Source organism: Peromyscus californicus, unplaced genomic scaffold (genome assembly GCF_007827085.1).
Source record: "Peromyscus californicus insignis strain IS unplaced genomic scaffold, ASM782708v3 Scaffold_15__1_contigs__length_86483966, whole genome shotgun sequence".
Lineage (NCBI taxonomy): Eukaryota > Metazoa > Chordata > Mammalia > Rodentia > Cricetidae > Peromyscus > Peromyscus californicus.
In genome coordinates this window covers 1,300,651-1,315,290 of record NW_026294447.1, presented here as the reverse complement: position 1 = coordinate 1,315,290, position 14,640 = coordinate 1,300,651, and the positions used below count along the sequence as shown (strand labels likewise).

At 40.1% G+C, this 14,640-nt stretch overlaps 1 protein-coding gene and 1 pseudogene across 1 annotated transcript in view; one reads left to right on the top strand and one right to left on the bottom strand.

Annotated features, from left to right (window-relative positions):
* Cog5 (component of oligomeric golgi complex 5) overlaps positions 1-14,640 on the bottom strand; it is a 328,259-nt gene that overhangs the window by 133,187 nt on the left and 180,432 nt on the right. Inside the window, exons 9-10 of the mRNA XM_052738280.1 lie at positions 12,276-12,388; positions 11,915-11,992 (exon numbers count right to left, since the gene is read on the bottom strand). Coding sequence (XP_052594240.1) covers positions 11,915-11,992; positions 12,276-12,388 — 191 coding nt within the window. The remainder of the gene's footprint in view (positions 1-11,914; positions 11,993-12,275; positions 12,389-14,640) is intronic.
* On the top strand, positions 1,519-3,686 carry LOC128110645 (protein FAM136A-like; annotated as a pseudogene).

Genomic DNA, 14,640 nt, shown 5'->3' with positions numbered 1-14,640 from the left:
CATTCATTTGATCAGTTCTGTTCCTTTACAGAACCCTAACACACCAGGTTTGGGAGTTTTTAGTTTTCAGATATAAACATTGAGAAAGGGGGAAAGGAAAAGCTATTATTAGAAGAGACTGAAGAGAAAGTAAGTGCCTATCAGAACTGTGGAATATTCCTTTACACTGTGTGAATATATTTTGCTGTGATTGGCTTAATAAAGAAGCTGACTCCCGGAGCCCCCAAGTGGAGCTCCGGGAGTCCAATCAGCGAGAGAGAGGAGGGACTGTATGAGTGAGAGATACTGAGACCATGATTGGAAAAAGCACAGGGACAAATAGCCAAACTAGTGGAAACTCATGAACTGTGAACCAATGGCTGAAGAGCCCCCATGGAACTAGACCAGACCCTCTGGATAAGTGAGACAGTTGATTAGCTTGAACTGTATGGGAGGCCCCCAGGCAGTGGAGCTGGGACCTGTCCTTGGTGCATGGGCTGGCTTTTTTGGAGCCTGGGGCCTATGCTGGGACACTTTGCTCAGCCTTGGTGTAGGGAGGAAGGGACTGGACCTGCCTCAGCTGAGTCTACCAGGCTGGGCTGACTCCCCAGGGGAGACCTTGCCTTGGAGGATGTGGGAATGGGGGATGGATTGGGGGGGAGGACTGGGGGGCAGGAGGAGGGAGGACGGAGGAATCCGTGGCTGATATGTGAAATTAAGTTAATTATAAAATAAAAATATTTTAAAAAAATTAAAAAAAGAGGCTGACTGGCCAATAGCTGAACAGGATAAAGATAGGCAGGAGAGCTAAACTGAGAATGCTGGAAGGAAAAAGGGCAGAGCTAGGGAGTAGCAAGCAGATGCAGAGAGAAGCAAGATGGGAATGCCATACTGAGAAAAAGTACCAAGTCACATGGCAAAGCATAGATAAGAAATATGCGTTAATTGAAAATATAAGAGTTATCTAGTAACAAGCCTGAGCTATTGGCTGAGCATATGTAATTAATACAAGCCTTGGTGTGTTTATTTGGAAGCTGCTGGAGGGAGAGAAACTTCTGTCAACAAGAGCAAACAGAGGAGGAACCTGGGGGTGGGGGTGCGTAATACAACCTCCTTCTGTCTTCTAGACAAAGGTATGAAGTGAGGATGATAAGGGCCATCATTTTTTTGACTTTGACAAAGAGCTGACTGAGAAAAGGTCAGAGAGAAGCAGTGGAGCTAGGCTAAGATCAAAAGAAATGAGAATGCAAATGACTTAGGGAAAAGTCTGTGCCAGAGATCTCTGTGGAGAGACTGTGTCGGGAATGAGGAAGCCTGCAGACTTGATCAAAGACACCAAATGGATATGAATTTTAAATTAGTTCTTAATCATCTTCTGAATTCAAAGCAGAGAAATCCTGGCTTTGCAAATGTAAGACAAAGAAAAAAGTTCTCTGTGCTGAAAAATAACCTTCAGGGATTAAGCCTCATCTCTTCTGACAAAAACAGTGTTAAAAAATAAATAAACAGGGTGCTGGCATGATACAGCACAGGGTCACTATGGTGGATGTGCAGCAACTCTGAGTGCAGGAGGCTGTGGATACTGTGGGGTAAGTGTGGAGGAGAGAGAATATCAGAAGATGCAGGGCCTCATTAAGCACCGCCTTGTGCCTCTGGCTCAAGTCCAGGCTTTGGTGACCACTCAGCTGGAAAGGTTCCAGGACCACCTGGCCTGATGCACCATGCATTGCAATGAAAAAGCCAAAGACTCAATGGATGCAGAAAGTAAGGAGCTGCAGGTGATGCAACAGCTGGACAGCTGTGTGGAGAAGTGTGTGGACGACCACACGCACCTCATCCCAACAATGACCAGGAAGATGAAAGAGGTTCTGTCATCCATTGGGAGATAAAGTTGTTTGCCAGTGGCCATGGGGTTGAGGTCAGGCTATTTAAAAGGAAGAATGGAAATTTAGTCTATTAAGCAATGTTTATGAATGAGGAAAACTTGGGACATGGCAAGTTCCAGACAAATGTCACTCACCTCTGGACACAAGTTCTTTTGCATCTGGATCTTAGAAGGTGAGGTGGAAAGAAACTGGTGCTAAAATCTGTATCATAGATAGTACAGCATTGAATTCTAGATCCTAGAATTTCTTGTGCAAGTGATTGTTCTGGCAGTAGAGACTGCCTTTGTACCAAGGGTTCAAATTCTTACTACATCCAAGCTGGCAGGTTTCTTCAACTTGCTGGTTATTTTGAGGAGAGGGGTGTCTGTTGTCAAGCTTCTGCTTACCACAGAATCACCACACAACCTGCATATGCTCTGAAACAACACCCAGTCGGCTAGTAATTTAGAGGGAGGAAAAGGTTTCCTTTCCAGATCTTTTCTGTTTGGTTTTGTCTTATATGCAAGGGCACAAAGTGGATTTAAGACACAGAAGGGAAAGTAATTTGAATAGTTTCTAAAGGATTCTTGTATTTTCTGGCCATCAAGATGGGAAAGTCCTTTTCTTCAAATTCTGTTATTCTGGAAGCTCCTGCAGAAGCAGGGCAGTGTCACACTGTGCATGGGAAATAGCTTCCTTCACTGACTTCTGCAGCAAGGTGACATATGCCCATGAAGAGCAAAGGGGTTTGACTGTTATTCACAGACCAGTAGCTGAAAGTAAATAGGCAAATAGGAACTGCCGAGAAGTACTAGTTTGGGGAAAACCTAGATTTCACAGAATAAAAGTCCAAACCCATTATTACTCACTCATTCCCTGAATTCACAGAGCCTTATAGAGGTAATCCTTAGCAACAAGGAGGCCTAAAAGTAGGCAACTTGGGCCAAGGAAGGCTAGGACTGCTATAGAGCAAGACAGGCACCTTAAGAATGCCATTTTTGTCTAGGGCTCTGCAGTGCAGTGTTGCTGCCCCAACTTATCTTTTGGATAAGTACTATGTTGTATTTATAGCAATTAATTACTTGAAGCAGTGATATGCTTGTCTGTTTGCTGTCAAGTCTGTGATATATTTTCCAAGTAGTTTTGGTTTCTAAATAAAGTTTCATTGTCTCCAAAAATAAAATAAAATAATATTAAAAAAATAAAGAGATTTCTCCAAACTCAAATTCTGTCTTTTGTCATCCACCTACTCAGGCTCCTAAAATATTGCTGGTCCTAGTCAGCACTCCATATCAGACAAGAAGAAACTTAAAACAGTAATTTGGGCAGCTCCATTCACAGGCACACACATGCACACACATACACATGTCAACACATGTGCGAAACACAAATATACACACATGTATGTAATACACATATACACACATATAGACAATAGTTAATAAAGCAAAAAGGCAGGTACAGTGGAAGAAAATATTTGCTAACTAAGAATCAAATGAGGAGCCAGGCATGGTAGCACACACCTTTAATCCTAGCACTCAGGAAGCAGGATCTATGTGAGTTCCAGGCCAGCCTGGTCTACAGAGTGAGTTCCAGGGCTACACAGTGAAACTCTGTCTCGAACCTCCCACCAAAAAAAGAATCAAATGAGGAGCTGGCATTCCAAATACCTAACTGAAAAGTTCTAATGTCTCATCTTTAATGCTTTTTTTTGTTAAATATCCATATAATCAACTGTCAAATACATCTTCTATGTCAAGATAGTGACACTGCTAAGCTCTGCTGTGGCAATTAATTTCATAAAATTTTTTCAATGTATACTTCTGAGTAGGACTAGATTATAATTTCCCTTATCATCTTTGTCTGTGCTTAGTATTAAGGTGTAAGAGACTCACTAAATGGGCTGGGTGGGTGGGGAGTATCCTTCTTTTTGAGGATATTAGAATGATCTCTTCCTTGAATTCTTTGTAAAATGCACGTAAAGAAGTACCTGGGATGACTGTTCTCTTAATGATAAGAGTTTAATCAACAGACTCCATTTCCTTAAAAGCTACAGGAACATGGATCATGTTTTCTAATTCTAAGAAGACACTTGAAAGGTTGTATCTATCTAGAAATGTGTCCATTTTTACTTGCATCTTGATATATTTTTATAGTCTTTAATTTTGATAAAATTTAAATTTGGAGATAATATACTAAAATACGAAAAAAATCCATTCACTATTTGTTTGCTCAAATCAGCCACACCGACTTTATCATCTTCACTCTTTTCCTCTGTTAGAGAGGAAGTAAAAGCACAGAGGAGTGGATATTTTCCTCTGTTAGAGAGGAAGTAAAAGCACAGAGGAGTGGATATTTTTCACTGCGAACTGATATTGCCTGGGACTGTAATACATGGAGTAGTCTGGCGACTAAAGCTAGGAATGTCTTCCTCTACCAAGGGCCTACAGCTGTTCTGGTGGGGAAAAAGGTATTGTTAGCATCAGATGACCTTGTTTGCTACTGTGGCATAGCTATCAGCCTAATACGAGGATTCTCTGCTCCTTATTTGCTTGTACTGTAGTGATAAGGTCCTTAAGAATATCTCATCTCTAGACTAGCAGTAATAGAAATCATCCAACCTGTACAGATAGAGCACTTACCAATAATATTAGATTGCCTGTCTAACTGACTTACCCTGATTGAGTTGTTTCAAAACATTAAGAAGTCACAGTCAGGTTGAATATTTTACTTACAACGTTAAGATTTCAAATTTGGGTGCCTTAAACTTTTCTAATTAGAGTCACCAATGCTATTATTGAATCATATGCTATGTCTAAAAGGGCAAAAGAAAACACATTTTTGGCATAGTTAAAATTCTCATTAGTACTATAGCAGCTTAAAATTCTGAACATCTTCCAAATTTAGCTTAATGCATCCTACACACATGATTACAAAACTCTGAAGATAAAAATTGCTGGCTTAGAAAATGAAAGTATATCTACACCCTCATACAGCTAAACTGGCTTACTTCTGTCCATGTAAATCTACAGCCTGTTTTTCACTATGTGGTTCCTAAATAATCTGTCAATCATTTGCTAACTCATTTTACAGCCAAGTGATATTACATAGTAGAGATGATTCTACAGGGACATGACAACGCTTGCTTGGCTGAAAAATAACAAAGCTGACTGAACTTCTGTTTTGTTTTCTTAAGCTTTTTTCCTCAATTTTAGGTTATTATATTTTATGGGTTATGAATGTTTTGCCTTCATGTATGTCTGTGCATCATATGTGTGCCTGGTGCTCAGAAGAGGGTGTCCATAAGAGGGTGTCATATTCCCTGGAAGTGGAGTTACGGAAAATTGTGAGATGCCAGGTGGTGATACTCGAACCTGGGTCCTCTCAAAAAGTGGTTAAGAGTCAGTGCTCTTAACTACTGAGCCATCCTTCCACCCCCTGAACTTGAAAATCTAATGTCTAATAATCAACCTCCAATTTTTAATTATAAGGAAATTATTGATTTATTCATGGAAGCTATAGAAAATACGCTACAGAAAAAGAAAAATATCCACAATTATACTGAAATATGAATTGCTAAGTGTGAATGCATTTTTTCAAATGGTCATACCAAGGCAATACAAGTTAATTTTATGGGGCATTTATGAAATTACCAGAAGCAGAATTAGCCACTTCTGTTAAACAAGAGCTTTGAAATGGCTCCAAATTCCTACTGAAATACCCACAGGCTTTACTTGCTACACTAGATATAAATGGTCTAGGATCACTTTATACGCAACCCAACCTGCTGCTTCATACACATGTGTTCTTGACAACAGGATGGACGTCTACTAAACAACCTCCCAAATAATAAAGCATAACAGAAACTACCTCTTCGGCACACTCTAACTTTAGACTATGGATACTGATACACACTGTCCTTTTCAGCACCCAGAATCAAGTATCTTTGCAAGTATCAAGTTGAAAACTAAGAGTTTATTTATTTATTTATTTATTTATTTACTACTTTACTAATTTTACTTTGGTTTTTCAAAACATGGTTTCTCTGTGTATAGCCCTGATTGTTTAGGAACTCACTCTGTAGATTAGGCTGACCTTGAACTCACAGAGATCCACCTGCCTCTGCCTCCCATGTGCTGGGATTAAAGGTGTGCGCCACCACTGCCTGGCAAAAACTAAAAGTTTTGAAGTAAACTCTCCTGTTTCTTTTTGCCTGGTAAAAGAGTACAAATGAGTTATTTGAAATCAATTCTAAGTCTCATAAGATTTGCAAGAAAAAAATACAAAAAATAAGCTTGACTATTTTTATGGCTATAAAGTTACCACATATAGGATTACTTTATTGAAATGAGATATACAATCTTGACACATTCAGAATACTGTATATTATCTTATTTAAGGAAGTATAATTAATTCTTTAAACTCCTGATATTATACATGAATTAATACCGGCACATATTGTTTTATTGTAAGTGTTAAATAAAACTGACTTCCTCATGTGTCAGGGTTCTTTATTACCTAGTTTTTGATAAGCTTATGAGCCTTAAAAACAGTGCACTTTAAGATTTTAAAAGACTGAAATAGCAATCATCATATCATACCATTGAGTCTTATTAAGTCCATTGCCTTATCATTGTTGAGCCTGGTACAACAACCTGCTCTATCTGAATCAAATCTACATTTTACTTCTCATTTCAGTGGCAGGATAACCATTTCCATTTGATAGCTAAGGCCCTGAAAGGCATAGAATCGGTTTAGACAGAGTTTAGAGCTGGGATGCCAAGGCTTAAGTTACAATCAATATATTAAATTAGCCTTCTTTTGACATTGTTTGAATTGGTATTACGAAAGCAGACCTTATGCCAGGAGGTGGTGACACATGTTTTTAATCTTAGTACTCAGGAGGCAGAGGCAGGTGGATCTCTGTGAGTTTGAGGCCAGCCTGTCTACAAAGTGAGTTCCAGGATGGCCAGGGCTACACAGAGAAACCCTGCCTTAAAACAAAACAAAACAAAAAAAGCAGACCTTAACAATTCAGCTTTCCAAAAGCTAAAAAGCTAATACTATTATGAAAATGTTAAGTATAAAGGAGGGGGTTTTAGGAATAGAAAACAAGTATAACTAATCTGTATGGTACTCTAATGGAGTATATGGATATAAGGTAATACACATTGACATAATGAAGTATTTACATAAAGTATCTCAAGTTGGTATAGTATATGTGTCACAACTAATGAACAAGTATGTATAGATTTTTAATGTAGTAAACAACATATCAGTATATTATTGAAGCCACAGTGTACATAGGGATTTACTTCTGGCCTTAATTTCTCAGTTCCCCGGGCTCTCATAATTCACTTTTTCTATTTAACATTGTTATAACCTAAAGCTGCTCTAAAAATTAAATATCATAAATATTTTAAGATAAAAATTTAAAATTCAAGTACCAATATTTAAAAAGTGAACAGTAACAAAAAGACAATTATAACAATTATTCGACATAGGAAATAATGAAACATTTTTGAAAAAGGAAAGAAGCTGTCAAAAAAAACGATTAAATGCAGAAATTTCATTTTAGTCTCCAGTGAACTGCAAAAGCACTGGAACTACTTGGTTCCAAACCAGGAAATCTGGAAGAGATTCTCAGTTTCCCATTCATAAGCCATTATTCCTGCAGTGCTAGTCATACCATAAGGCAAAAACAACCTGAAGTATCATTTAATTGATCTTTCACTGAGTTTCTGATATAGACTATTTATAAAAATAATAAATATGAAACTTTTTAATTCTATTTGATTCTAATGTAAAAAGAAAAATGTTTATTACTATTGATCTCCTTAGGGAAAAAAAAAGGCTTAATTATTCTAAATAGCTATCATAAAAAGCCTGTGGTTTAAGATGCCTTTTTCACTAAGAATTATTTACAATGTATTCTTTTATTTTTAAAACATACTTTCTTGCCAGGCGGTGGTGGTGTACACCTTTAATCCCAGCACTTGGGAGGCAAAGCCAGGTGGATCCCTGTGAGTTCGAGCCCAGCCTGGTCTACAGAGCGAGATCCAGGACAGGCATCAAAACTACACAGAGAAACCCTGTCTCAGGGAAAAAAAAAACAAAAAACAAACTGTACACACACACACACACACACACACACACACACACACACACACACACACACAAACCAGGAGCTAGAGAGATGGCTCAACGGGTAAGAAAGATGCTTGCTAGAGAAGCATGAGAACCTGAGTTCAAGTCCCCTGTACTCAGGTAAGAGAGTGGGCATGGCATCATTGTGGGTAACCCCAGCACTGGGGTAGAGACAGGAGGCCGCCAGCCTAGCTCCAGGTTCAATGAGAGACTCTGCCTCAAAGAAATAAGGTAGAGAGTGATAGAGCAGAACACCTGATGTCTTCCTCTGGTCTGCATGTGCCTGCATAAACACATGTGCATATACCACTCACACACATATACATGCAAACTCACACAGAATCAAACACAAAAGGCTGAACTTTTAAATTAGGAAGACAGACATTATTCTAGACATAGCTAAATTTTTTATAAATTTATGTACTTAAAATTTTTCTACATATTTGGTGTAAGTCCTTCTTCAAAAACCTTATGTTAGAATTCTGCCCTCACTCCAGCGGCATGACCGTACATGTGCAGTTCAGGAGTTAAGCAAAGGGTCTTGCATCTTATGACATCAGTGTGTGCTGGCGACGAAGTGCCTGGGGCGTGGTCACACAATCATCGCATGTGTGGTGTGGCTCTGTACCAGGAGCCCTTAAAAGCCAGATGCAGACCCCACCCTCTCTCTCTCCTCTGCTCCCTCTTCCCCCCACCCCACCATCTTTCTCTCTCTTTCCTCCCCAGGCCTGGTCCTTCTGTCCCTCCACACCTCCCTCCTAATAAAGCTCTCCGCTACTAAGCAACCGGGTTCTGTTGTGACCTTGACCTTTCCACCAGTAACCAGTGCCACCACCAGCACCGTTTATCATTCATTTCACCTTAAAAAACACAAAAACTACCAGTAAAACAAGAACATGTGAAAGATACCAGAAAAAGATTTAATTTGCCAAAGCATGCAATTATTATTATATAGGCATCCTAAGAAGCCCGAGCTTTTTACAAAGGTTCTTCTGTCCCCTCTTAACTACAAAACCAATGCTCTTCATAAGTAGATGTGTGATTACTATTTTGTTTATGTTTTAAGATGGAATGGAAGCATGTTGGTCTCAATCCTTCCATTCCAGCCCCCCCCCCCGCACCCCCGAGTAGCTGGAACTAACCACTGCATCCAGCTGAAAATATGTGTTTACAATTATAACACAGATATATCTCAAAGAAGACATTTTTAAAAACTATATTAAATATGGGGAAACATGGGTGCTGTCTTTTAAACAAATGGTGAATATTTTGCATTTAAGAATTTTATTTTGGCAGGCAGTGGTGGTACATGCCTTTAAGCCCAGCACTTGGGAGGCAGAGCCAGGTGGATCTCTGTAGTTCAAGTCCAGCCTGGTCTACAGAGTGAGTTGCAGGACAGCCAGGGCTACACAGAGAAACTCTGTCTTGGCAAAAAAAAAAAAAAAGAACAAACAACAACAACAAAATCTGAATATTAATAAAATGAGAGAGTAAAATGAAGCATATTTTAAAGTATATTAAAAGGGGATCTTTTCACAGTTAATGACATAAAAACATTCAAAATATGGCCTGTACAAACTGCCAGTGTTCATTTACTACAATTTATTGCTGATAAGAATAATTTATTTTTATGTAAAAGTTTTCTTAAATGTAATACAATTACAAACACCTATCTCTTTAATAGGACTATTTTTAATTTTTTTAATTAAATTTCTTCATTTATTTTACATACCAACCAGTTTCCCCTCCCTCCTCTCCCTCCTCCTATCTAAACCCACCCCAAATCTACTCCTCCTTTCAGAAAGGGGCAGGCCTCCCATGGTCATCAACAAAGCATGTCATATAAAGTTGAGGCAGGACCAAGCTCCTCCCCCTGCATCAAGGCTTGGCAAGGCATCCCAGCATGGGGAATAGGTTCCCAAATGCCAGATCATGAGCCAGGGACAGGTCCTGATCCCACTGTTAACTGCCCCACAAATAGGTCAATCTACACAACTGTCACACCCATGCAAAGGGCTTAGATTGGTCCCATGTAGGCTCCCTAGCTAGGTCCCCCTAGCTCAGGTCAACTGTCTCTGTGGGTTCCCCTGTAATGACCTTGACCTCCCTGGCTTGTAAAGTCCCTCCTCCCTCTTTTCAACTGGACTCCCTGAGCTTGGCCCAGTGCTTGGCTGTGGTAACAAGCAGGACCCAAAGAGGGACACATGGATTTCCCTGGGAAGGGGAAATAGATGAGATCTCCTGGGTAAACTGGGGCAGAGGAGAGGGAGGGGAGAGATGGAAACATGAGGGATCGGGCTGGGGGAGGGCAATGAAAGAGAAATTTTGATTGGGGGCCCATTTTGGGGTTAGGGAGAAACCTGGTGCCAGGGAAACTCCCAGGAATCCACAAGGATGACCCCAGCTAAGACTCCCAGAGGACCCAGGTCCAACTCCCCACACCACATGGCAACTTAGAATTGGCTGTAACTGCAGAGGATCTGACGCTTTCTTCTGACCTCTGCATGAACGCAAACCCATACACTTAAAATAGTTTTTAAAAAACACTTGAATTGCTTAATGTTGCATATATAATATTAAAATACAAAACAGAATTTTAAACATAGGGTATCAGATAGTAAAAACATAACAGGCCACTTCTTATAAAGATAAGGTAAATCAACGTGAGTGGAAAGACCAGAGCAAATGAGCATACTGCATGTAAAGTTGCTCGTAAAATGTAAAGGTCCAATACTTTAACCTCATAGCCTAGTAAATGCAAAAAAATAAATAACTAGTGGTGTGCAAACTGACAAAGCTGCATCTTCCATATGCGAAAGCAAGTAGGAAGCAGGGTAACGTCAGAGCCGGTACGCCTCTTAATGCTGGATGGAAAAGCAGCAGCAGGTGTGAGCAACCTTGGAAGGTTGATCCATGGATGGAGTCTGGAGACTTGGATCTTGAAAGGAAAATTATGATTCTTTAGCTGATTAAAGTTGCTCCTTTAGCTAAACTATACAATGTTGCTATTTACAGAGTTCTCATTTGGTGCTCTGAAGTCCTAGACTTTTGATACACTGACCCTTTATCAATAAATAAAAACCCTGGACCAGCAGCATCATGGAGGGCTTTATTGGAGATAGCAATTGATGTCCCCACACCAAATCCTTTGACTGACCTTGCTTCATATGAGTGTAGTACATCACTGGCATCAGTCGAACTACAGGCTGGGTCCTGAGACTCTAATTCAATCACCCAAATGAAGGCAATCTTGGAGGTGCTCATCACACATACATATCATAGTATATAAAATACTGTAATGTATGAAGTTACAAGTAAAACTACTTGAGCCATGATAATGAAAACACACTAATTTTTTTCTTTAGCACATTCAGGGTTAGGCTTTAATAATAAATAGGATTATAATTCCTTTTTCTATTAACATTTATAAAAGCACTTCACAATTAATGACTAGGACACAGAATCAGATATTCCCTGCCTTGGAAGGAGTCCTAATGGCCCACGAAGCTAGCAGGTTAGTAAAGGACAAAAGGGAGATTTCACAACATGAAAAGTGAACACAGCAAAGAGAATTATGGGCAAATCAATAATGGAATGGGTTCTGTGGCCTTAAGTGAGTATGTTATCATGACTGCTGTTTAAATTTCTTCTACACCAACATATTTCACATTACTTTCTAGTGGAAAGTTTGAAAATGTTACAAGTCATCACTTACATGGCAGAAATGGGAAGAGTGCAGTGCACATCAGAAATTAGACCAGACCCCTGCTGACATTTACCTTGCAGGAGAAATTAACAGTTGTCAATAAATACATTGCCTTTGATATACAGTTACCCTGTATGGCAGTGACCCAGATAATGCTTGCTGGTATCGTCCTACTTTCTGCATGAGCAAGATACAAAATATTCTTCTTTAGACATACCTTAACTATTTCTTCAATAAAACAAATGTGAGAAACAGGATCTCTCTTCTTGGTTAATACTTTTTGTAGATGCTGTACCTAAAGATGGGGAAGGACAGAGAGGAAAGTATATTTATCTGGGTATGTCCAAGGGAAACCAATGCAACACTTATGAACTGGAAAAATCAAGGTATATCTCAGAAATTCCTCAAGACTAGCATTACTGCTAGCACAGGGGACAAGTGGACAAGGAGAGGAAAGTGCCCCATGTTTCAGCCTTTGCTCATACTACAGTCAGTCAGCAGAGGGGCTGGAGTATCAGGGATGACAAGACATAAAGTCACAGGATTATAAAGCTCTTCCCATCTTTTGAAATATTTACCTGTCCACAAGCAGCACAGATATGATCCATAAGTTTTTCCATGTTAGTCCAGAGGGAAGCACGAAAAGCTGCTGTGTTTCCTGGAGTTGGCATGGTAGCTCGCCCAGGGCCTCCTGGTTAAGAGTAACAGAGAAATGGGGAAAATGAAAGTCCTCAGATACAACAAAAGTGCAGAGAAGACAAAAACCAAGAGGTCTCCTCTCTTACAAATAGCTTCTTATGCACAATGTAAAAAGAATCTTTGTGTGTAGTCAGAAAAGTAAATATCACACAATCACCTGAGTGGGGCTATAAAAACAAATAAAAGTTAATGAAAACCATTTCCTTAAAAGGGAAAGAGGGCCGGGCGGTGGTGGCGCACACCTTTAAACCCAGCACTCTGGAGGCAGAGGCAGGTGGATCTCTGTGAGTTCAAGGCCAGCCTGGTCTACAGAGTGAGATCCAGGACAGCCAGGGCTACACAGAAAAACCCTGTCTCAAAAAAACACAAAAAAGAAAAGAAAGAGGGTGAAGAGTCATGAAACAAAGTGAAATGTTTTACATATTCAAATTAAGTTTACAAGAATGACAAAGATAAGCCCCCAAACTGAATTCAAGTAATACAGAATCAATGGAATCAATTATCTGTGTATCAAATTAACAACACAACCACGGGGGAGCCAGTTAATTCAAATAATTTAAAATCACAGAATACTTACTTTAATAGGATACATGCTATGGGCAAAAAGAACTTCAAGGAAATTATGAATGTAACAGGTTTGCTGTGTGTGCAGTTTGGATGTAACAGACCTGCTAATTCAGGTATATTTTCAAAAGCAGCAACCAATGTTCTCACTACAAACAGAGTAACGGCGAACAATGCAGTAGAAATTAAAGGTATATCCCCAAGCCTGTGTACCGGAAGAGCAGAGTGATAATGACCCCTCAAAAATGATAAGCATATCTACAACCATCCTTCCCCAACCCAACCAATCAAACCAGAGCTCCTTGATAAAAACCAGGTTTTACTACTAGAATATAAAAATACAATGTAAAACCAGTTGTCAATTGTGCAAAACGTTCAGAGAAAATGGATATTTATCAAAACAACAACAATAAAAAACTATGAACTTGACTGGACGGGACAGCTATTAGACCACAGGCTTGCCACTTGAAGTTGTTGGTCACTCTGAAAGCCTGGCAGTCTGCAGGCGTCAGGCTACACACTCCTGCAGCTCTCCTGCTCTCTGGGCCAGAGTCAAAAAGCTATGGGGAGCTGTGCTTTTGGAGCTCCTCCTCCTTGAAGCTGAAAGACTTTATGGTCCTACCCAGTACCTGGCTCTTGTCATGTACACCATATAGACTAAAACCATGTAGTGTGGCGTTTCCTACAACCCCCTGAAAGAGCACAAAGTCAGAATATCCTACTTTGTTCAGAGGATTCCTCTGAAGCCTGGTTCCCTGCCATGCTGTCCAGGACAGCTGTCTCTCCTACTCTTCTTGCTTTAAGCTAACTTTCTTAGTGTTCTCGTAATGTTCCTAATTGCTCTCCCACTTCAAGATCTGATTCCCGCTCGCATGGTCCTTGTTAGGTCTCAGAAACCCAGACAAATGGCTGAGGTGACTATTAACATATCAGAGTGGACTCTGGCCAGCTCTCCCACCTTTGCTCAGGACCTTTGGCTCCTCCCAGCACTTCTCACCATGCCCCCTACCCTAAACCTCTCCCTCCCAGGGGCTGGGCTTCTGCTTCCCACCCCGCAGCCTGATCCCTTTATAACTTGGCCATTTTGGCTACACTGGTCTCTTAGCCTCCTAGCCAGAGCCACCTCTCAGCATCTCCTCTCTTGCCCTCCCTCCCCTTCTCTTCTCTCAGAGTGCTTCAGTCTGCCGGCCATGTTCAGCCTGGACTCTTCCCCTTTGCCTGCTTTCTCCTTTTATTTCTTTTCATTCAGTCCTGAGGCTCATCTCTGAAGGACAGTTGGTCTTTGCCCCCCTCCTTTCTCAAACCAGTCATTCTCCATTTCTTTGTTGTAACAGTTTCCTCAAAACAAGCTGGGATAAATCAGGCCATCTGAAAGGATACTGGTAACAATAGATTTTAAAACTGATAAAAAAAAAAAAAGTCATGAATGAATAGAGAGAAATAAGCATTTTAAAAGGATAAAGGGACTGGCAAAATGACGCAGCAGGTAAAGGAGCTTGCTGCCCAGCATGGCAGACTGAGCTTAGTTCCCAGGCTTCACATATGGGAAGAAGAGAATTACTCCAATAAGTTGTTTCTAACCTCCATATATGTGCCAGGGCATGCATGCACCCACATGCAAACAGAAATAAATTAAAATATAATAAAACATTAAAAATAGAATAAATAAAACCAAAAGTA